The sequence below is a fragment of the Sceloporus undulatus genome, chromosome 6 (assembly GCF_019175285.1).
Source record: "Sceloporus undulatus isolate JIND9_A2432 ecotype Alabama chromosome 6, SceUnd_v1.1, whole genome shotgun sequence".
NCBI classification, from domain to species: Eukaryota; Metazoa; Chordata; class Lepidosauria; order Squamata; family Phrynosomatidae; genus Sceloporus; species Sceloporus undulatus.
The window spans coordinates 156447866-156471323 of record NC_056527.1 but is presented as its reverse complement, the minus strand read 5'-3'; the positions used below and the strand labels follow the sequence as shown (position 1 = coordinate 156471323).

Genomic DNA, 23458 nt, shown 5'->3' with positions numbered 1-23458 from the left:
AAGGCCATTCTGGTGCTGCAAACAACAGAATCAATGGCCTGTTACAGTCTGCCAAAATAAAGCTGCTTCGGGTCTCTTTGGAGGTATGCTATTTAAATGATGCATGGGTCCTAAGAGTCCGGAGGTCACGCCAAAGCCACACTCCATTCCTAAGCACTGGAGTGCAGCTTTGGTGCAGCTTCCGGATTCTTAGGATGCATGCATCATTTAAACAGCATACCTCCAAAGAGACCCCAAGCAGCTTTATTTTGGCAGTTTGTAATAGGCCATACTTGACTATAGGTTTGCCTCATATAGAAGTCGAAAGCAGATAGTGGGTCAAAATTATGGATTTTGATATGACCCATGGATAAAATCAAAAGGATTAAGATGAAACAAAGGAAAACAATGCCAAAGAACTTTTAAAATCCCGGCAAGCATAACTGTTTGTGTTCAAAATAAAAGACTGGATGGATGAGAGAGTGGAGGGGGGTGTCAGAGGTTCCAGGACAGATTACATTTTGGCCTTTCCCAAGGGGATGGTTCCTTTTTAAAATCAGCATTAAAGTACAGTACTTACAGTACCTACACTCACCTGTGGATAAGTCGACTCAGGTTTTTTGGGTCATGATACAGCATTTAAGGATAAATGGAAACAAAATGGTTTCCTTTTGAGCTAGCTCAAAAATAATTGCTCATATCATAAAGATGTTTCTCCTTCAAGCTTTTGCATGTTGACTTTCACCAACGACTAATGTTTGCATTTATCATTTTTCAGGTTCCAGAGTTCTAAGTCTGGAAAGATCTACCTCTACAGAGACGTAAGACTCCTGTTTTCTCGGAAATCCATGGAAGTTGACAGTGGCGCTGCATACGAACTCAAGTCTTACACGGAATCGCCAACAAACCCCCAGTTTTCACCCCGATGCTAGCAGGATGCAACAATGAAAACCATTTGGTCAATTACCAGATTACTGTTTAAGTCAAACAGTTGGCATGAAAGATACTGGGTACAAGTTAAATAGCAAAGAGAGTGGGATGATGGTCAGATGGGAGTCAAGGCTCTTCTGGACTCTTGGACCAGTTCTTAAAAAGGCTTCTGGAATGAGCTTCATGTATTCCAAGTAGACTGGAACATACTTAGTCCTAATCTTTTTTATACTGGTTTTAAACCACTTCATTGGATGTGTTGCAATAGCAGATTCCCAAATTAGTTTAGTGTTTACACTTTATTTTATTTTATTTTTGGTTATTTAATATTTAATGTTTCTTTTACTTAAGTGACGTTTGTCTTTACTGTTCTAATGTAGCACAAATCCTATGTAAAATCATATTACGTATTTTTGACATTAATATTGAAATCCGAAATATATACAGAAAGTCTTTACTTTCTTTGCTGTGTGGTGTGTTTTTAAGAGTTGTCACTTAACGCTGCTTAAAATAAGGACGGGATTCTGAACTTCCATTGCATTATCATTACTATGCAAACATGTAGGATGAGGGTGGGTTGTGTAATGTTTTTCCCTCCATATTACTCATTTCTTTACTCCATGATAATGCGTGAAACCATGTTATAAAGCTCTTGGACTTGTCATTCAACTCATCGACCCGACTCATAACTAGCACCCTTTTCCCCTTTAAAAACGAACCACCAAAAACCCTTCTCAAAAGCATTTCACTTTGTCTTGACGGTTAGTACCAACGCTTTACATCATCACACTAGTGTCCCATTCCTGACTTTCTCAGATGTAAAAAAAAGGATGTACTGTGAAAACAAAGTAGTATTTATATATCTTAAATATATGTGAAAACAGCAATATTGGAATTCTGGTTTTATTTTGAGGTGGTCTTTGTACTCTTAGGCTGCGTCCACATTGGGGAAATAACCCGGTTTGGGGTTAATTCTGCAGTGTGTTTTGGACCCTAGTAGACTTTGGTCCAATATTGTCCAAATCTTTCTCTTTTATTGCAGCTTGCAATAAATAATTCCTTGCCGAAGGTAAAGCCTATGAAATTCATGGGGTCGCCATAAGTCAATAGGTGATTTGAAGGCACACATCATGGACTCACAAAATGACAAAAGGCTCAACCATGCACATTTGTGTGGGTCTTTCCAACTGAACAGCTCACCGCTTTGAAATTTCAGTACTCTCTTACAGTGACACACGTATCAATATTTGAGGATAAACATTTGAAAGGATTGGAGAAAACATGATAAAATATGGATGGAACAATCAAGCCAGTCCTAAAGTCAAGACTCCGTTGTTAAAAGCGTCACAGCAGTTTCTTATGCGAAGCCAGCATATCCCAGAGCAGCTCTTAACAAAGCACTTTAGGCCCTGGAAATACTGAGAGTTGGCTGGGATAGAAATGTTAAGATCAAATAAGAGACACCTTCTTATAAGCAATTGTTTAGCAAGAACTAGTTTTAAAAAGCTCCCAAATAGTTCCAATTGTTAAGAATCCCTGAAAGTACAAACCTCAAACCGCAACAGTTTTATCAGATTATCCATAAACCAGTTTGAGTTTTGTCAGGAAAAGGTGTTTAAAATGATACAGGAGAAAAAAGAGAAGCCAAACAAAATTATTGACTACGGTCCAAAACACTGCAGAATCAATCTGCCGTGTGAGACGGCTTCAACTGCCCTAGCTCAGCGCTAGGGGATTCTGGGAAAACTAGTTTTGTGAGACGTTGAGCCTTCTCTGTCAGGGAGCTCTGGGGCCACAATAAAACTACAATTCCCATAGCATTGAGCCAGGGCAGTTAAAGCAGTCTCAAACTGAGTTATTTCTGCAGTGTGTTTTGGGGTCTATGTGAAAGAAGATGTTGGGTTGCTGTCCTCAGTTCTGATGTGAGGATGATGGGAAGTGTCCTCCAAGACCCCTAACACTGACATTCAAGTCACCAACCCTCTTCTTACAAGTGTTTTACCTGTACACACACACACACACACATACACACACACACATATATACACACACGCAGGACCTCTGATATATATACATATATATATACATATACACACACGGAAGTGCCAAGTGCAGAGGCATCCCTCTCATGGCAAAGCTGAGGGCCCTTTTTCCTCCTCCTCCTCCATCCAGCTGTAAGGCTTTCTAGCAGCATTGGCCTCAATGGAAGATAGAGAGAGGGACACTGGGAAAGAGCCGCTGTCTGAAGCCATGGACCTTCTGGGAGCTTCCTTCTGGAAAGCCCACTGGCCACTGCTGCTGCTTCTTTCTCCTCCTGGGAACCCAGAGGCAGAGGTCCACCAGTTTTGGGAAGCCTTGCTCTTGAACGTTTCTTGACTAATAATAATAATAATAAACCATTCACTCTTAGATTGTGAGCCTGAGGGCAGGGAACTGTCTAAAGGTCATAATTGTAAGCCACTCTGATAGCCTTTAGGGCTGAAGGTATAAATACCAATAATAATAATAATGATTATTAAGAGGATGCTCTACGCAAAGGAGGCCACGCCCCTCGGGAATAGGCAGCCAATGAGAGCAGAGGAAGGTCCAGGTCAATGGATGGAGGCCACGCCCCCTCAGGAATGGGGAGCCAATGGGAAAATCACATGAGTCCCCATAGACTTCGGTTTTATTAAGATGCGGCTAACAAAGAACATTCCTGATGCAATGGCCCCCTCTTGTGGCTACTCAGGGCACTGCAGCCTCTAGATCAATCCAGCGAGGAAAAACTGGAAGATTGATCCAGGGACAGATCCCTCCCCTCCGAGTCCTAGGGCTCCCCTGAAAGGCCCACTCTGCAGCAAAACCTATTACAAACACACACACACACACACACACAAATATAAATTATGTAGATATAGATATATACATTATATGTGTGTGTGTGTGTGTATATATATATATATATATATATAAATTATACACACACATATAATTACATATGCATATTTGTGTGTGTATTTATATACAATTATAAATATGTATACATAACCGTGTGTGTAGTATTATGTATGTATCTACTGTATATGCACACACACATATATATAAAATTATAACTTTGTATATATAATTATATATGTGTATGAGTATATATATATATATGAAACTGTATGTTATATATGTGTATACATAACTGTGTGTGCAGTATTATGTATGTGTATATCTATCTATCTACAGTATATATAGAAACGCTTGCGCAGGAGACCATTGGAGCCATCGCTGCATCGCAATGGAGTCCCTGGCTGTAGGGCGCCCTCCCAATGCAAGCCAGAGGAGGGCGCCCGAGAGTCATGCAGCGATATCTCTTAGCCGGCTAAGATCTTATCCGGCTGTTCTTTGGCTATGAAGCCACAGGAGGGCGCCAGAGAGAGAGAGAGAGAGAGAGAGGAACGGGAGAAGTCGCCCTTTCTGCTGCCGCCAGAGGGCGCTCCAGGACAACAGAGAAAGGGGAGGCGCCCCTTCTAGCGAGCGCAGCGACTGAGTTTGGGTTTTGTTGGCAAGGCTTCTTCTGAGGGGTTTGCCATGGAGTGTGGCGACCCTCATGGCGACCCTAAGGCAAACTACAATGGGGTTTTCTCATCCAGTTTCCTCAGATGCTGAGGCTGAGAGAGTGTGACTTGCACGTGGGTTTCCATGGGATTCGAACCCTGCTCCCCAGAGTCCAGGAGAGGGCATGCCAATTGCCAAGCCAAAGGATGGCGTGTCACTCAGCCCCGCGCTGCTCTCTGGGTAATGTAGTCTTTCCGAAAAAGCCGCCTCGTCTTTGTTTCCGCGTGGGCCAATGAGCGCGCCGCCGCCCTCGCCGCCGCCTCCTGATTGGCTGAGCGCCCTGACCTATCCGGGGCTGGAAACGTGGCATCCCTTTGTCGCAGGAGAAGCGGCGCCTGCGCGTTGAGCCGTCCTCCTCCCCGAGTCCCCCCCGCGATGGAGATGGAACGCGCCGACCGCTGCCTCTAAGCGCAGCCTCCGCCCTCAGGGGACTGTACCATTTCCGAGGGAGAGGGGAGCGGAGCCGGGAGAGGAGGAGGAGGAGGAGAGGAAGGGGCGGATGCTGGCGGCGCGGGGCTGGCGCTGCTGGGGCTGCGAGAGGAAGAAGATGAAGCTTCTGGCGGCGGCGGCCCTCCTGGGCCTGGGAGGCTCCCTGCTGATGCTCCTCTTCCCCGCCGCCGCCTCCGCTCACGGCGAGGAGCGCAAGAAGGGGCCCAAGGTCACCGCCAAGGTCAGGCTCCGGAGGGAAGGAGGAAGGGTTATGCCTTAGAGCGGAGGGGACTGGATGCATTGAGGGTGTTTCCATGGGTGCCTTAGGACTCAGGCATCATGGAAGAAACAGCATCCCTCCAGAGTGGCCCAAAGAAGCAGCCTTCCTTTGCCCTCTCTCTCTCTCTCTCTATGGAGCCATGATAGCAGGATTCCAGGAGTGAGGCTTGCCCAAGGCCCCCAGTGGGTCCCCTTGGAGCTGTCTGTAGTCCAAGGGCCATCCAGTCTGACTCCATTCTGCCCTGCTGAGACCATGGAAGCTGTGGCCCAACACAGATACACTTCTGACTCCTGCTGCAAAGGCAGCCTGGCAGCACACAGACACACACTTTCCCTGTCTCACAAGGATGCAGGGGATCTGTGAGGCTGGGATTCATGCTGCTGGTGCTTTATCCGCCCTTGAATGCTTTGCATTTAGAAGGGCCTAGAACTGATTCCTGGGATTTCTGGTTAAAAGGGGGGGGGGGGTTGGGTGGTAAATTGGCTTGAGGCCTTGCTGAGAGCGTTAGTCCCAGGGGACAGCATTGGATTAAAGGACACATCTCCACTTAGGGATCCTGAAAAGCCACTTTAAATACTCTCTTTAAACTGTGTTTTACCTTGTTATGTCAATCAATTGCATTTTTATGTTGCCTGTTTTCATTGGAATATTAATGATATGGCGATCTATAAATGGCCTAAGACGTTAGACACAAACACAGAGAGAGAGAGCGGCTGCGTACTGCGTCACCTCTCCTTTGTTTCCTTGGGCCGTGTCCACACTGCATAAACAATCTGGCTTGACACCACTTTAACTGACCTGGCTTGATACTCAGGAATCACAGTGGGTCACAGCTCTGCTGCTGCTTCCAGGACACACTGCATAGGAATCTCAGTACAATTAACAAGGCAAGCTTTAGGTTTTTGTATTCATTTGCTTGATTTATATCACTGGAGCTCAGGGTAGCTAACAGTTCGAATCAAAGCAGAGCTGTAAAAGAGCAAATACTTTTAGGGCTTGCAAAGTCTCTGCCTAGTTGGTTAAGTATACATTTTGTCACAACCGCTCTAACTTCCCCAAGCCTTCCTGATAGTATTCAGGCTAATAATACAGGTCCAGATACAGAACAGCTACTAAAATCAAGTTTCAGGTTTATTCTTCATTAGCCAACTAGGTATTTTCCACGCAACCATTAAAAACAAACCAGAATCATATTCAAACGTAAGAGAAAATGTTTGAATTGGTAATAAAGAACATATAAAATAGCTCTGAGATTGTATATCATCATCACCAGGCATGTTAAATGTTCTTGATCAGGGCTAACTTGATAAACTTGGCTGTTTGAAAGGAGACATAATAGTCAGTTCCTAATATCAAGGTTGTTTGTGTGTGTGCGTGCGTGTTTTTTGGGGGGGATAGCATCTCTAATAAAGGGCCAAAGTGGTGTAATGGTTGGAGTGTTGGTCTCGGACACTGAAAACCAGGGTTCAAATCCCAGCTCAGCCATGGAAACCCAGTGAGTCCCACTCTCTCAGCCTCAGAGGATGGCAAACTCTCTGAAGAAAGGTGCCAAGAAAACTGTGAAAACCCTTAGGGTCACCATAAATTGAAAACGACTGGAAAACGCACAACAACAAAATGTCTCTAATACGAGCCATAAGAGGCTCAAGTTATTGAGTTCTTAAATCTAAGTACAAAGAACGTTTCAGAAAAAGATTACCTAAATCTTCCATCTTTCTATATCCGTCTAGTCACTGTCTATCTGAGAACGGTAAATAACATCCGCTAAGAGCTGAGAGTAGTTAGATTTTGGAGCATTAGCTCCAGCATCCCCCAACCTGGGCTGGGGTTTCTGGGAGATGTAATCCAAGTACATAGAGGAATGTTTCCAGCTTCTGGTCTTCCTGTGCACTCAGTCTGCAATGCCTCTGTCTTCTTCTCTAGGTGTATTTTGATCTGCGGATTGGAGACGAAGACGTGGGGCGAGTTGTCATCGGCCTCTTTGGGAAGACAGTCCCAAAAACAGTTGAAAATTTTGTTTCCTTGTCTACAGGAGAGGTAAGCTGTAACTAAGCCTTGCACAGGGATAGGAAGAAGGGAGATGTTTGCAGACGTTTGTAATGAAAAGAGCTGGCAGACTTTTCCTGGTGCTTGCCTTGGGGAAAACCAGGAATTGTGTTGGATTCTTCTCATGTAGGTAGATGCTTGGGTTTACGTACAAATAAACACAGAGGACCTGCACCCTTATTTTTCATTATTTTGCATTTACAGTCACCCCTCCAAATCTGCAGACTTGAGATCTGTGGCCTTAAAAATCCATGGAGGGGTGACCGCCATTAATGTCAATGGGGCGCATGCCCATGGAGCACCCCCCACATGCACTCGCCCCATTCAAGCCTATGGGGCTTCAATATGTGCAAGTTTTGGAACTCATGGGGGTGGGTGGGTCTGGAACGGATCCCCCGCGAGTTCTAAGGGCCAACTGTATAGCTAAACCTCAGCTGGTTTGGAACCTGGGTTTAGCCACGTGACCAGTTTTGATGTGTGTTTGTACACTTGCACTTTCCTGCTTCTTTTTGGTATGTGCAAGGAAAAGATGAAATGTTAGCATTTACAGTTGCCCCTCCGTTTTCACAGGGGATCGGTTGTGGACACACACCCCACTGCGAAAATGAAAAATTGCTTATATTCAAGCCCCATTTGCTTGAATGGAGGCACATCCCTCAGAGTGTGCACCCCATTTTGTCCCCCTCCATTTGTTGCCTGCGAACAGGTGAAGGCTGTGGACTTCAAGACCGCAAAAACTGAGGGGTGGCTGCATACACTTTTCCCATTTCAGTGCTGTTGTTGTTGTTAGCTGCCTTGAAGTCAATCACAACGCTGTGAATGAGAGGTCTCCAAGCCCCCCTATCGTCTCTCTCTCTGCTCAGATCCTGCAGGCTCAGGCCGATGGTCTCCTTGATAGAACCTATCCATCTGGCATATGGTTTTCCTCTCTTTCTACAGCATTGTACCTTTTCCAGCATCATTGTCTTTTCTAATGAGTTATGCTTTCAGACTCAGTGCTATGACTTCCTTGATCGAGTCTATCCATTTGTAATTCAGTCTTCCTCTTTTCCTGAGATATACCTTACCATGCATTACTGATGCAGCCAAAGTACAACAGTTTCAGTTAAGTCATCTTGGCTTCTAGGGAGAGTTTAGGCTTGATTTGCCCATTTCTTTGTCTTTGTAGCAGTCCATGATATCCTCTCTTTTTGGCAGTCCATGGTAGAACTCTCCTCCGGCACCACATTGAAAGGATTTTTTTCTTCAACTTTCTACTGTCCAGCTTTCACAACCATACATAAAAATGGGAAATATGATGGCATGGATGATAGTAATTTTAGTACTGTATCTTTACACTTCAGGAAATTAGCAAATAGAGATGAGACTTCTTTGGTCCCTCAAATGTTTTTGGAGTACAGTTGTCCCTATTCTTTACTATTGGCATGCTTATTTGGGGTTGCAGGGAGCCCTGATGGCACAGTGGTTAAATGCCAGTCCTGCAGCCACAACGTTGTAAGTTTGATAGGAGACGGCTCCAAGGTCCACTCAGCCTTTCATAGGTTGGTAAAATGAGTCAGCTTATTGGGGGCAATTGGCTTACAGATTGTAAATTACTTAGGGAGCACTAGTTCACTGAGAAGTGGTATAGAAATGTACTTGCTATTGCAGGCCAAGATATGTGTTCAGTTTCCTCACTCATTCCAGCATTTCCATTCCCTTCTCTGCTAAACTCTCCTTAGCTTTTCCTTCAGTTGGAGAGGGTTGTGCTTTGATGCTCTTGGACATTGGCTTTGGCAGGATAAGATTTACACCCATAGATAGGTATCTTGCAGACTGTGTTTATGTGGTTCCCATAATCTCTCTCTTTGTCATTTTTATTTTCAGAAAGGGTTTGGATACAAGGGGAGTAAATTTCACCGTGTGATCAAGGATTTCATGATCCAAGGAGGAGACTTCACCCGGGGAGATGGAACAGGAGGTGAGAAACCAGACAGCATCTTGATGTTGCAGTCAGTTGTATTTTTTCTTGTTCTGCCTTCTTGACAGATCTTTGGGGAAGCAAGGATCTGCTATGCAGCAGTAATTTGTTGCTGCAACTGAGTTGGTTTTCACTGCCAGAAATATCTGGCATTTTGACATAAGCGTTCTAGTTGAATAATAATCTAAGAGTCTTGCTGGTCCAGATCAGAAACTTTCTAGCACACCATTCTGGACAATCAGTTGCATATAGGAAGCCTGCAAGTTGGTCGCAAGGACAATAGCAGTTTTGTGTAGCTGTTGGTATTCAAAACAGAGTTTTTGAACTATATCACTCCATTTTTTATATTATAGCTCCAACATTCATGCGTTCCAGTAGCCATGCAGGCTGGCAATTCTGGGAGTTTTAGTCCAAAAAGTCACCAAATCACTTTCCCACCTGATTTGGATACTTATTATCTCAGATCATGGAGAATAGTGTACAAATTCATGGAGAATGTCTCTGTCCGTGGGTGTGACTTATGAATTCTAGCCATGGTTAGCACTATCTTCCATTAATGTGTCTGATTCCCTTTTAAAGCTATCCAAATCTGATGTCATTAACTGCATTTTGTAGTTGTGAATTCTACATTTGACAGCGGCCTCTCTGTTTAAGGCAGAAATGGGAAATGTGTGGCCATTCGGATGCTGTTGGATTGCAGGACCCATCTGCCTTAGCCAGAATATCCCATGCTGATTGCTAGAGTACATTTCACTGAATAAAGGTTTCTCAGAGAGGAATAATTATTATTTGCTAAATTGAATGGGGAGCTGTTTGGCTTGCCAAATTTTGTTATATGGAAGTCAGAGATGTGGATCAGCTGCTCATTGCACAGGGAAAAGGAAATGGCCCTACTGCCTCTTTTGCAGTGCAGAAGTGTTATCCGGAATAGCTATTATGGGCTATCACGTATGGAAGGATCACTCTGTCTTCTTGTTTCTGTAAAGTAATTAGGAAATTTTGGGTATTTGACTTAAAGACTAAAGATTCCAAAGGTTTAAAGCCTTTAGTTCCCTGTAGTGCCCCTGTCCCAGCTCTGTCTTTCTTTTGCTGCCAGGTAAAAGCATCTATGGTGACCGTTTCCCAGATGAGAACTTCAAGCTGAAACACTACGGGCCTGGTTGGGTTAGCATGGCCAATGCGGGCAAAGACACCAACGGCTCTCAGTTCTTCATCACTACTGTCAAGACCTCATGGCTGGATGGCAAACATGTTGTGTTTGGCAAAGTCCTAGAAGGGATGGTAAGTAAAGGACTGAGTAGGACAGAGCTGGCCAAATAAAAAGCACTGCACCTTTACTGGCTTCTGTCCAAAATCACATTGGTGGCTTCCAGAGCACTAAAGAACAGTCTTAGTTCTGTGGGACGATTAGGCTTTTAATGGGTAAGGCAACATATAAATGAAATTATTTAAAATCATCTCATACATATGGTCCATACATTGAGATGGAGCTTTCCAGATGTTGTACTCCACAGCCAGCCAGGCTCACCCTCTTTGTATTGCTTCCAGGAAGCAGTTCCCCAGAGGCTGCTTTTGGCAAAGCTGAGGTGGATCCTGAGATGAAACAGGGCTTTCCCTGCAGTGGGCTCTGCTCTTGTAACTCAGTTCCAAGCAAACCTTTTGTGTGACAGCAAACCTTCTCCTTTTTGCAACACTTACATACTTTTCTCAGGCACCCCTTTTAGATCTGTGCTTTTAACATTGATTTGATTTGGTCAACCTAGTGCTGTTCCGATAAAGCAACTTTCCCAAACTCTAAGCATGCTGGACTGGAAAAGTCAATGAGATGGGATTCTATTCTTCTTAATACCTATCATGGTTTGTTCCTAGGATGTAGTGCGGAAGATAGAGAACACGAAGACCGACAGTCGGGATAAGCCCCTGAAAGATGTCATTATTGCTGACTGCAACACCATCGAGGTGGAGAAACCATTTGCCATTGCCAAAGAATAGTTTTGCAGCTGTCAAACGGCCAGGGGACTCAACTCTGGTTTGCAAAGGGCTGGGGGGCACACACTCATGCAAAGGCCTCGTTATCATCCTAACAGCTGGGAAGCAGCTGCTGCTATTTTTTTCCTCTGCCACCAAAGGCAGTGGTTATTTCCATTCCTGTTAACAACAGCTCATTCCATCGGCCCCTGTGGGCATCAAGGCACCTCTCTGAGAGGCTCAAGAGGTGCTGGGTACTCATCCTTTTTTGTAAGAAAGCACATGGGCCAATAAATGTGACCATTGTGTTTTTGTAGTACTGTCTGCCTTGTCTTTTTTCCAGCCTGCTTTTGCTTGAGCTCCCAGCACCAAGCATCACACACAAGGAAATAGGCCAGAATCCTATTAGTGACACACACTGTTTGTTTTACTGCAAAACAACCAAATCTATCTGGCGGATGGGGACAGAGGAGATCAGTATGTGGAAGTGTGCCCAATCCAGAGTCTCTGCTCATTCCTAAATGATGTCTTAGGCCCCACTGCAGAGTGCACAATGGAGCTGTGCATTAAGGGGCTGTCCGTCAATATTTAGCAGCGATTTACCTACTTGCACTTATTTTGTGAACATCTAGTATAATGCAAGCAGAACATAATTCTGCTGGTGGTTATTTAAACTATGCTACAGTGATGTAGAATTTCAGCCATATTGTTTGTCCATTTAGCTCAGAATGGTCAGTTTCAGGCAGGGGTCATTTCCCCTCCCACCTTAGTTTACCTGAAGCTCCTTGGTTGGCTGGTCTCCAGATATCCCCACCAGGTCTACTCCTGTGGGGGAGATACACCTGTGCAGAACCTCCTCTGAGAACCTGCTTAGCTAAGTAATTTGTAGGGAGGCTCTCACATTCTGCCTTCACTTCTCCAATTGCTACCCTGTGATATAGTTGAACATCCACATGTAGAGTTGCCCCTGTTAATAAAGTACATGTTCCAGGGCATTAATTCATTAACAGAAAGTTTGTTACCAGAGGCAGAAAATAGATGGAAATAAAACTGATTGATTCCTACACCACCAAAACAAAAAGCTGTAAAAACATTTCAGCAAGCTTTTTATTCATAACTAACAATATGCACACGTATAATGAAACAGCTCAGGCAAGCCTTACGTAAGTTGAGAAAAACATTATAAGCCTTCTAGAACCTACTTGAAGATTTCTTCCAAAATGCCTTCTTTCACCAGCCTCCACTTTTTTTTAATTTCCATTTTGGTGGCCAAATATATTGATCTCTGGTTTTTAAAGTTGGGGGTAGTAGTGAGGCAGCCTGATCTGCTCTCCCTTTTCCCTCTGCTTTTGTTTACACATGTTCAGTAAGGGAAGCTGGAGGCAGTTGCTGTTCACTTTGCTTGTTAGATGCAGACATATCGCTACAGTAGGATTAGTTACAAGAGGGGTTCCCAACCTATGCTCCAAGGAGCCCTTAGGCCTCTGTGTGCACTTTCCAGATGCTCCATGGCCACTCCAGGAAAATGAAAGAAATAAAAATGGAATGAAATTAAAGAATAAGAATATATTCCCAAACACCACCAACTTGTAAGACATAGGGTAGGCTTCTTAGGGGAATTAAGGAAAGAAAAGAAGACTATATTATATTTGATTACGGTAGCAAGGATAGTATTAGCAAAGCAATGGAAAAGTAAAGAGGTACCGGATATAGAGATCTGGCTAGAAAAAAGCTTAGATATATGGGAAATGGATAAATTAACAATGGCACTAAATGAGAAAGAGGAAGAAGAAGGGAACGATGCGTGGATAAGACTGCTGCAAATATACCAATCTGACAAGAGATAGAAAAATAACTAAGCAAAAATAGATAAGTATATAGGAATATGTAGAACATGTATTAAATAAAGGTGAAGGGACAATACTTGGTTTGTTAAAATAAGAAAGAAGAGGATGTATGAAAAACATAGTCTTAGTAATTAAGCATAAGAGTTAGGGTAAATAAGAGATAAAGAGATAATATTTGATTGAGTTTATGAGGAATTAAAAATTGTAGCTAAGAGTTCAGCAACACAAAGAATAATAAAGGGGGGAGGGGGGAGGAGGGAGAAGAGTAAAGGAACAATGTACGATCATATTGATTAGAAATGTGTTTGACTTTCTCCTTTTTATATATTAAAATTCAATAAAGATTATTAAAAAAAAATAATTTTTCAACACTGATGCTGTTAAAATAATCCAACTAGACAGGAAGAGATGGAACAAGGGAGGGGTGGGCATGCATGAAAAGCCTTTGTAAAAAGTACGCTGACAAGAGGCTTTGCTAATTGAGGTATGCATGTATTCTAATTTTCTTCCACTTTCCCTGTGTTTTTTTGTTTTTGTTTTAAGTTACCATCATGGTCATAGCTGCCTCCCAGCAAGTCCTACTCTTTCAGTCTCAGAGGACAGCACCCCCCCCCCTTCTGATGAAATTTGCCAAGAAAATCCCATGATAGGCTTACCTTAGGGTCTCCATAGCAGAAAGTACTTGAAGGTACACAACAACAAAACAGACATCCAGAATTTTGTTGCCGTTTTACACGTAAGAAGCAGTGGAGACATTTTTGTCTAATGCACAGCCCCATTCAATTCAAGGTTGTGGAAGCAGGTTTGTGCCCATTGTGCATTTTTGGCCAATGCATAGCCATTTGCTCCTACTGAAACAGGCAGTCATACCTCTTTGTTGTGCATTTATTTGTGTACTGTTGCCATTTAACAGAAGAGGTTGGCAGCCCAATCTTGTACAGTAACTGCATGGAGATTTATGTAGGCTCTTCTTTATTGTCTGAATACCACCCACCAATACAACTGTTTGATTTACCATATTCTGATTCCAATATGTCTACACTGAGAAAGCAGCACAAATGCCTCAATGCACAATCATAAGTTGGAGAGCTTCAGAAAAGGGGATGAGAGCAGGCTTCCTCATGATGGGAAATATATTGTGCAAGTACTGGGTTAGGGAGAGCAAACTGAGAGTACTGGCCTTATGCTCCTCCTTCCCCCCAAATACATACTCCATGTAAAACTTACACTACAGAAGGTTCATGCAGCCTCTCATGAAGTCAAAGAGTGGGCACCTGGTGGTCCTAAATTTTGCTGGACTACAACACATTGCCAGAGTCCCACATTCAGGATCTCTTTGTTAAGCTTCCTATCCACAGAAACACATGTGTTAATGCAGTTTTTCCAGCTCTGCAACTCCTACTTTCAGTATCAGCTGTGAAGCACAGCCAAGTTCGAAAACCTCTAGTGACACCAATCACATACACAGGCTTGCATCCTGTTAAGACACACACACACACACAGGTATGTTTCACGTACATATGCATGTCTTTTTTGGGGTGCTCAGAGGGTTAATATTCTCTTTCCTTGTGCAGCACCTAGTCTCCCCCAATTCACTAAAGCCCTCCCCCAGCCCTTCTGTGCTGCTTTAGGAAGTGGGCACCTATGGATAGAAGGACAGTGTGCTTATTAAGTAACCTTCAGGATAATTGGTCAAGTGCATTTTCTATTCTTTGGGCTTTCTTTTTCCTGTGCACTGCATGAGAAAGTTTCCATCACCAAGTGAGCTGCATCATCCCCTCCCATGCTCTCATTTTTATTTCAAGGCTCAGGGATGTCTTACAAGACAGCTGTTTAGTTGCTTGAATAAGGAACAGAGGATCAGAAGTCATGGAAGAGGATGGCAGAACTCACTGCAGCCTCAAGCAGGGTCCCATCAAGAGCTTGGATTCTAGGCAGAAGAGTGTCTCAGGTGCATAGAGGCCCTGGAGCACACCAGCCAGGATGGTGTTGGGCAGCAAGTCTGAACAGAAGAGGGAAAAAAGTTAGTGGGAGTAGTGCGTGCCCTGATATCTTCCAAAGGGGCAGAGAGCAGTACAGGCCTTGCCTGTGCCTTTTGCAGCCTGGGAGGTAAAGCTACGTCTCCACCACAGGTCTCCGGGGCTGATAAAGAACCAAAGGATTATGCCTGAACAGTCTGGATTCTGAAGTCCAGGGTGGCTCCTGTTTCCATGTTTAACAAGGCAGTAGGGTCCTGTATGTTATTAGAACTATCTAAAGTCATAATTTACAATGATTAGAATTATTTAACTTTAACCGGTGTTGTTCCCCCATTGTGCAGATACATTGGTTAACTACCTATACAAATAGATTTGGGCCCGGCTTTTAGGTGACCAGCATTGTCTTCATGAGCATCTTTAGCAAGTAGAAAACAGGCTGCAGGACATTTTGGCTTTCCAGATGTTTTGAATTTCAAGTCCCAGAAGCCCCACCCGGCATGGCATTGGATTATAGTCTAAAACACCTGGGGGGTCATACATTCTCCATCCCTGATGTGAACATTTATCTTTAGAACAAACAAATAGCCATTAACCATCGTTTTGGCCCCAGTACAGGGAAATATTTATGACAAGGGAGTTTTGTTCCAACCCTTACTGGAAAACAGACCACTGGCAGCCCAAAGGTCTCGTCCTCTTCTTCCACCACCGCCCTGAGCTCTTCCTAAGAAATATTTTTCTCCCCACTGGACTTACCTGTGGAGGAGGATGAAGGGAGTACATATGGGTCATTATGGAAACTTATAACAGGCCGATGGGAAAGTACAGAACTGGGGCTGGAAAAAGAAGAAAGAGCCTCTGTTTAAAGAAGCAGGAAGGACACAGGGATCTAGGACATATCATTCACCCACCCACATTTTAGAGAGCTTTGCTGCTGTGACTCGTGGCAATGCCATGAATGAGAGCCCTCCAAGAACTCATCAACTCCCTTGCTCAGGTCTTGCAAACTCGGGATCTTGGCTTTGATTGACTCAAGCCACTTGTATTTCTCTTTTCCTACTTTCTCTCTAATAAACATTACTGTCTTTCCTACAGAGTCTATATTCTGCAAGTAAACATGGAAGCACTTAGTGCTAGGCTACTTTCATTCCTCTGTTATAGACACAGCCAAACTGTGGTGCTACAGATGTTGTCAGGCTTATTCCTATCACTGGCTATTTAGGCTGGGGCTGAGTTGCTGGCCAACATCATCTAGAAAGCCAGATAAATTGTTCACGTCTGCCCCACTCACTCTTTGTCTTACAAACACAAAACACATTGCACAAACCAAACATGGACTACTTTGCTTAATTTGTACAATCAATTATATGTATAACCAATATACAGAACTGGAGTGGGGATTACTCAACATAAAAGTTGCACACAGACCCTGACATACTGAATATCATCAAGAAACACCTATGCACATCTGGGTATGCATGTACTATACTTGGTAACTACCCATGAAAGCTGCTTCTGTAAAACTACAGCCAGATGGCGCTGAAGTCCCATCTGGCCACAAAATGGCTGTGGGGGCATGCTCCATCTGTCAAAGGCTGTCTTCCTGGGGTAGTGGTGGTGCAAGGAGTTATTGAATACCTGCAATACATGAATTCACATACAGCAGACTCGATATCCGCAGGCTTGGCATCTGCGCATTTCAGCCTCCAGAGACAGCAAGCTCTGTTGTTTTCAATGGGAGTATATGTACATGCCTGTGTCCACCATTGAGGACAATGGGACCCGAGGTCCCACATTTTTCCTTATTTTCAGGGGAGTGTGGAACGGATCCCTGTGGATATGAAGGGTGAACTGTACACTGGTGGATATATCACCAACAGGATTCCAGCCATGGTTGTGACTCCTGTTTCAGGCAATGAGCATCACTAGGCAACATAGAGCCTACCACACTCTATCTCTCACACAGCCAAACATTTCTGCATAGGGCTGTGAGGGAAAAAAGGGTAACATTAATCTGTGCATGGTCGCCCACAAGATTCTTGGAAGTAAATAGAAGGAACTAATTTCTTCTCACCCGGTCTTTCTAAGTTCCTATGTTACTATTAGCTAGTCATTAGGCTTTAATGACGACTAAAGATGCAAGGGATGGTTCCCTCCAATGATGTTCCTCTGCAACTCTTAAATCCCTGCCTATTGGAGCAAATGAAGGGGACCAACCCGCTCAAGGATTCCTCCTCCTTCATCACTGAAAACAGACATATCACAAGATAAGCCAATGTTCGTTTCTCTACCAATTTGTGGAACAACCAAGCTCCTGGCAAAACCCATCCTTTAGCTGCTGCAGCCTGGCCCTAACATTGGCAGAGAGGCCTCCAACTCTAGCTAGAGCTGGATGCAAAGCATTCTCTGGGAATTCTGAGGGGCCCTTGGGAAGGCCCACAGGATGCCTCATCACTGTGCATCCAGCTCCTGTATGTTTCTATAGTTGGATGCTTTCCCACCATCACCACTTCTCCACCATGCAGTAAATGGCTGCAAGGCAGAGAGAACGAAACAGCAAAATGGTAGGTTTGGAGAGGGAGAACACAACGATAGTTCCTGTGCAGTACTTTACAATACATCTCCTGATCTAGGATCTCAGCCATTGTATGATAAAAGAACAAGGCAAATCAGGCTGAGCCTATGAGCACCAAGGCAAGAAGGGAGATATTAATGGTTTCTTTGATGGCTTATCTTTTAGAGCTGTATGGAATAATGGCAAGCAGGGACATGAGCTGCCATGTTCTAATGACAAGGGGACAGAGAGAGAGAACTTGGGAAAATTATTTTGTTTGGACTACAAGTCTTTCTGGGTAGTCTTTTTCTAATGCAAGTCCTACACTCGCCAGCCAAGCATGACTTTTCCAAGCTATGGCTCCCCATTCTACTTTCCACTCCAGGTAACACTTACTCCAAATGGTTGCCTCTGGGGTCCTGGTGGAAGTGCCAGAGCTTCAGGAAGTCCAGAAATTCCTTGGGAAGCTTTCTGTTATACAAGAGGATCCCCTGCAATAAAGAGAAAAAGCAGGACTAGTGAGCATAGCATGTCCAAGCTGTGAATTATACTCCACTCATCTTTTCAGAGCAGAAGAGCTGTCAGCCTCACACAACTTACCTTTTCAAATACATTTATCCATACATTAATATATATATAAACTTTTATATAACAACAGTCAAATATGATCCCAAGGACCCCACAGTAACCTACCTTTTTAAATCCATAACAACAAATATGGAACAGCAGTAACACCATCAGATAGTAAGAGAACAATTCTATTGTGACACCAAAAAGAAGTAAATTAGCTTCCCCTGCTGGGAAAGGACCATTAAACAGGCGTACCTCAGTGGTTGCTGCCACACTGCAGAATTAATGCAGTATGACACCACTTTAACTGTCATGGCTCCATGCTACGGTACCCTAGGATTTGTAGTTTGCTGTGGCACCTGCGCTCTCTGACAGAGTAGGCTGAACATCTCACAAAGCTACAAATCCCAGAAAGCAACAGCATTAAGCCATGGCAATTAAAGTGGTGCCCAATTGCATTATGGTCTCTAGAAGATTCAAATTGTCTTTTTTTCTGCAAGGCTTATCTGACAGGTTGTTTCATTTCACATGAGTATTTTGTTAGTTTTGGATAAAAAGCTGGCTGAAACATTGAACTGCTTTTCGTTTCTGTGGTGTAGAAATATATCCCTATTCTTTCTCTAGTAATAAATTTCCTATTGAAGATGGAATGCCCATGAACACATCTATTTCCTTTACTGTGGTACACTTTTACACCAGAATCTTATCTGAGAATGAAGTTATTTTTAGTTTTATTGTTCACGGAACCTACCTGAAGATAAGCTTCTAGGCCTTGCCGCCGCTGCTCCAATACCTTGGTCATCCAGTTGGGCACATGCTTAGGTGGAAAGTCAGGAACCTGGCATCTCTTCTTGATCTGGGACAAAACGCAGCCCTTCACTATACAGTACTGATGTCAAAGGAACTCCAGAATCCCATTTGAATGTAATGGGCTGTTCTTAGGCTTGAGTCCTCCAGGAGCCTTTTAATTGTTCTGGGTGTATAAGAAGAACCCTGCAGGATCGAACCAAAGCCTTCTCTACTCTAGCCTTCCGTTCCCATAATGGTCAATGAGATGCCTCCAGAATCCTTTAGTTTCCATAGTTTCCAAGTCTGGGGATACTCTAGCTCAGTGGTTCTCAACCTTCCTAATGCTGTTCCTCATGTTGTGGTGACCCCAAACCATAAAATTCACAGGGTAACTTTGGACCAGTGCTCTGCTCTTCTCTCTCTCTCTCTGACCTTATCTCATAGGGTTGCTAAGAAAATATAATGTGAAAGAAGCTAGCTTGCGCTCACTGGAGGAAAGGTGGAACATAAATTGGACAATTATGTAATTAAATCTGGACACATAAGAGTAAAGAGACGTCAGACGAAAAGCTGACAAAGATACCAATCCTGCTCCTCTGTGCTGCCAGATCTGGATTAAAATACTCTCTCTTACACACAGCCTCACATGCACATTCTCACCCTTTTATGAAGAGCGTAGAACTCACTGTAGCGTTTCTCAATGGAATGCCTCCTTCCGTTGCACAGGATCTCCACCTTAAATATCTGCAACATTGGAAAGTGTCATGTCAATTCACCCAACCTTCCAGCTCACAGACAACCGCAAAAGTGTTGTACTGCTCAGAGCTAGGTAAACTTTGGGGGAATTCTGGAGGAAGTTACAGTTCAAAACAGTAAATTTTCCAAGCTCTGTTAGGACCAGACCAGGCTTCCCTAACACAGCACCTAGACTGCAATAGCCACTTACCCATCAGCACTGACTATGCTGCCTGGGGATTATGGGAGTTGCAATCTGACACCACGTGGGGAACACCATGTTGGAGAATGCTGTCCTAGCTAGACAGATGAGGTCTGTGTTACTTTTCAGCAGCTCTGAGCTGAAAATTACAGCATTGCCCTACAGATAGGATGGCAGGTTTGCCTTCTTCACCCACAATGCACTGCAGCTGGGTCTCTCTTTGAAGCAATATTTTAAAAATCCAGTTGACAAAAGCTTCTTTGAGGAGGCTTGACTCCTCAAACCATGTAGCAAGGTGGGGAAAGAGCACTACAATAAACTCCATTCTGCATAAAAAGCATAGCCGAAAGGAGAGAATTCATGCCTTCCCTGAGGAATGTTTTGCAAAATAGATTGTGGTTAATTCAGTTTGGGCTAATCCTGTGCAGCTTTGCTCAGAAATGGGACGGTGGGTGGCCCAAGGCTCTGCAGATGTGAAAGAGAGCCTACATAGGTTTATAATACCTGGCTGTGCAGCAGTTTAAAACACTCCCAAAGAGACCAGTTCATTGGGCAAAACAAACTCACTGGCCCCAGACACTGTTTACTCATCTGAAGCCACTGCGAACCGTTCTCTCCTGAGCAGATTCAAACACCCAGGGCAGCAAAATGGAAGCAAGTGGTACAAGACTGCTAGAATATTGGTTTGTTGACATTTTGGTAGTTTAACCCACCCACTATAATAGTCTCTCTCTGTTATGCTATAGAAATCTACATACTTTTCAAGTCACAGAGGCTGCATCTGCAGTGCAGAAATAATCCAGTTTGACACTGCTTTTACTGCCATGGCTCCCTCCTTGGAAGTCTTTAAGCAGAGGCTGGATGGCCATCTGTCAATGGGGATGCTTTGATTGAGAGTTCCTGCATGGCAGAATGGGGTTGGACTGGATGGCCCTAATTGGGGTCCCTTCCAACTCAATGATTCTGTGATTCATGGGGAGGCAATGCCAAACCTCCTCTGGACAAACCGTGCCAAGAAAACCCCATGATAGGTTCTCCTTAGGGCAGAGTGGCCAGATATCAGAGGATCCTAGAGTTGGAAGGGACTCCAATTAGGGCCATCCAGTCCAGCCCCATTCTGCCATGCAGGAACTCCCAATCAAAGCATCCCCATTGTCAGGTGGACATCCAGCCTGTTTAAAGACCAAACAGGAGGACGAGGCGCCACAAAATGTAGGATGTTCAAAGAAAAATATAGGGATGTGACAAAAGCTAAAGACACTGATATAAATTCATGCTTTCTTAGTCAGAGTAACGCCCCGAAGTAAGGGAAGGAGAAATAACTCAGTTTGGACCCGCTTTAATTTGTTGTCTAGCTCATGGCTATGGAATTCTGGGAGTTGGAGTTTGTTGTGGGGCCAACAAACTCCAACTCCCAGAATTCCATAGCAGTGAGGCAGATAACAAGTTAAAGCAGTGCCAACCCGAGTTATTTCTCCAGTATGGAAGGCTAAAACGGAGGGCGCCTAGTCCTCCCTTTCCCTTGGCGCCAAATCGCCTCAGAGAGGGAGAGAAAGAGAGCCGCCGAATGTTCTAGAACGGCGGCCAAGAGTCCCTCACCGCCCGAGCCTTCTTCGCCCTCCGCAGCAGCAGCAGCCCCGCCGAGGGCACCGACACCTCCAGCTGCATCCTCTCCAGGGCTCCCTCTCTGGCACACACCGCCTTCTTTCCTTCTTCCCTCCCTCGCCTGCTGCCTCAGGCCCGCCCCGTTCCTCACAACAAAGCCTCCTCGAAAATGGCCTCCATCTCTGTTTGGTCCAAATGGAAGCAAATGTAGCTCTTTATTATCCCTTCATTTGCTGCAGATGTTTGCACTAATTTACACCTTGGAGGATGAATATACACACACACCAATTATGGCAACCCTCCACAGCATTCCCCTTTCCCTCCCATTCCAAGATCAAATGTTTCCTTGTAGGGTTGCCATAATTGTCCACTATTACCTGGGACAAAATGTGGAACAAATTCTAGACCAAACTATAGGACAACTGCAAGGCAAAACTCAGCCCAAAATGTAGGACATTTAAATGTCCTACATGTTGGGCTGAGTTGTGTCCTGCAGCTGTCCTACAGTTTGGTCTAGAATTTGTCCTACATTTTGTCCCTGGTAATAGTGGACAATTATGGCAACCCTTGCCGGGGTTTATAAGATCCATATTGCCAACCCTTTATGCCAAGACTGGCAGAGCATTTGTTATTAACTGCCCCTGAGTGAGCCACAACACATGATGATCTCCAAGTCCCCCCACTATCCTCCACTGCTCTGCTTAAGTCTTGTACATTCATGTTTGTGTCTTCTCTGAGTCTAAGCCGGTGGTTCCCAACCTCTGGGTTGGGACCCCTTTGGGGGTCAAACAACCCTTTCACAAGGGTCCCCTAAAACCGTTGGAAAATACATATTTGTGTGTAGCAATGAAAACAATTTTATGGTTAGGGGTCACCACACACAACATGAACTGTATTAAAGGGCCGTGGCATTAGGAAGGTTGAGAACCACTGGTCTAAGCCATCTGGCGCATGGTCTTCCTCTCTTTCTTCCACCCTCGACCTTTCCTAGCATTATTGTCTTTTCTAGCCTTCTCATGATGTGGCCAAAGTATGGCAGCCTTAGCTTCATCATTTTGGGCTGTTTTGATCTGTTGAAGGGCCCATTTGTTTGTCGTCTTGACTGTCCATGGCATCATCAGCGCCACATTTCAACTGAGTTGATTTTTGTTTCTTATCGGCTTTCTTCACTCTCCAGCTCTCTCACATCCATCCATAAGCAGGACATTATGGGAAATATGAGAGGATGTAGTGGGATGACTCAGTAGCATCAATTTTCTGATATTAAAAACTGTGCGCATCAGGTCCTGTCTGTTTTTGGCAGCAAAACAGGGTCAGGCCTAGTTAGCACATTAAGAGAATTTGTCAGGGAACATGAGTACTGTAGTCTCCATTCAGCCTACAGTACTCATGGGAAACATCCCCTGAATAACCACTGCTAAGAAAAGTGGAAGGAATGGTAACCACAACACAAAGTCAACTTGAAGGCACATAACAAGTACATTGCAAAGTTTAGGCCTAGCTCATTAATACAGGAGAAAGTAGGCGAGGGGAAATGGAAAAGGTTCCTTAAGGGCTAAACTCTATTTAAATATTTATCCCCGGTTTTGTAAGTCATGCTAGTAGCATGGGTTGGAGAACTCAGGTCAAGGCTTCCAAGTGGATAAGGACTTGCATACACAGTGTTCATCTCTATTACAAATGTACAATAACGTGCAGTAAGTGTCAACCAGTGTTTGGTTGTTGGCCTTTGTCACCCCAGAAGAACCTGGTTCAGAGCAGTCAGAAATCATAATCTTTTCCATGTTTTCATCCCAAATCCAGGAATAGGATGAGCTGAATATCAAAAGTCTTTGAAAGCAACTGCTTAAATAGCAGCAGGTTCCTGCTTAAGCACACACAGCAGGTTTAAAACCTGTGACAAGTGGATACAGAGGAAGGGAGAAAGCAGCTATACTGTGAGACTGATATGAGATAAATCTTTCAATGTGGAAGAAACATTCACAGTTTCCAATCCCATA

General features: G+C 44.1%; 3 protein-coding genes across 4 annotated transcripts in view; 2 read left to right on the top strand and 1 right to left on the bottom strand.

The window, feature by feature from the left end:
* The window catches only part of FAM214A (family with sequence similarity 214 member A), a 59818-nt gene extending 58452 nt beyond the window's left edge, over positions 1 to 1366 (top strand). For both annotated transcript variants that reach the window (XM_042472816.1, XM_042472815.1), the window contains exon 12: positions 758 to 1366. In XM_042472816.1, coding sequence (XP_042328750.1) covers positions 758 to 911 — 154 coding nt within the window. In that variant the 3' untranslated portion in view covers positions 912 to 1366. The remainder of the gene's footprint in view (positions 1 to 757) is intronic.
* Positions 1367 to 4871: 3505 nt separating this feature from the next.
* PPIB (peptidylprolyl isomerase B) lies at positions 4872 to 11496 on the top strand. Its single transcript, XM_042474615.1, has 5 exons — positions 4872 to 5167; positions 7130 to 7243; positions 9119 to 9212; positions 10309 to 10493; positions 11082 to 11496. Exons 1-5 carry the CDS (start codon positions 4997 to 4999, stop codon positions 11202 to 11204), a joined length of 687 nt encoding a protein of 228 aa, XP_042330549.1. The 5' UTR covers positions 4872 to 4996; the 3' UTR covers positions 11205 to 11496.
* Positions 11497 to 12269: 773 nt separating this feature from the next.
* SNX22 (sorting nexin 22) lies at positions 12270 to 21703 on the bottom strand. The gene is made up of 6 exons (XM_042474617.1): positions 21453 to 21703; positions 19577 to 19660; positions 18879 to 18983; positions 17954 to 18048; positions 15760 to 15839; positions 12270 to 15029 (listed from the first exon to the last, which is right to left on the bottom strand). Exons 1-6 carry the CDS (start codon positions 21519 to 21521, stop codon positions 14917 to 14919), a joined length of 546 nt encoding a protein of 181 aa, XP_042330551.1. The 5' UTR covers positions 21522 to 21703; the 3' UTR covers positions 12270 to 14916.
* Positions 21704 to 23458: the final 1755 nt, after the last annotated feature.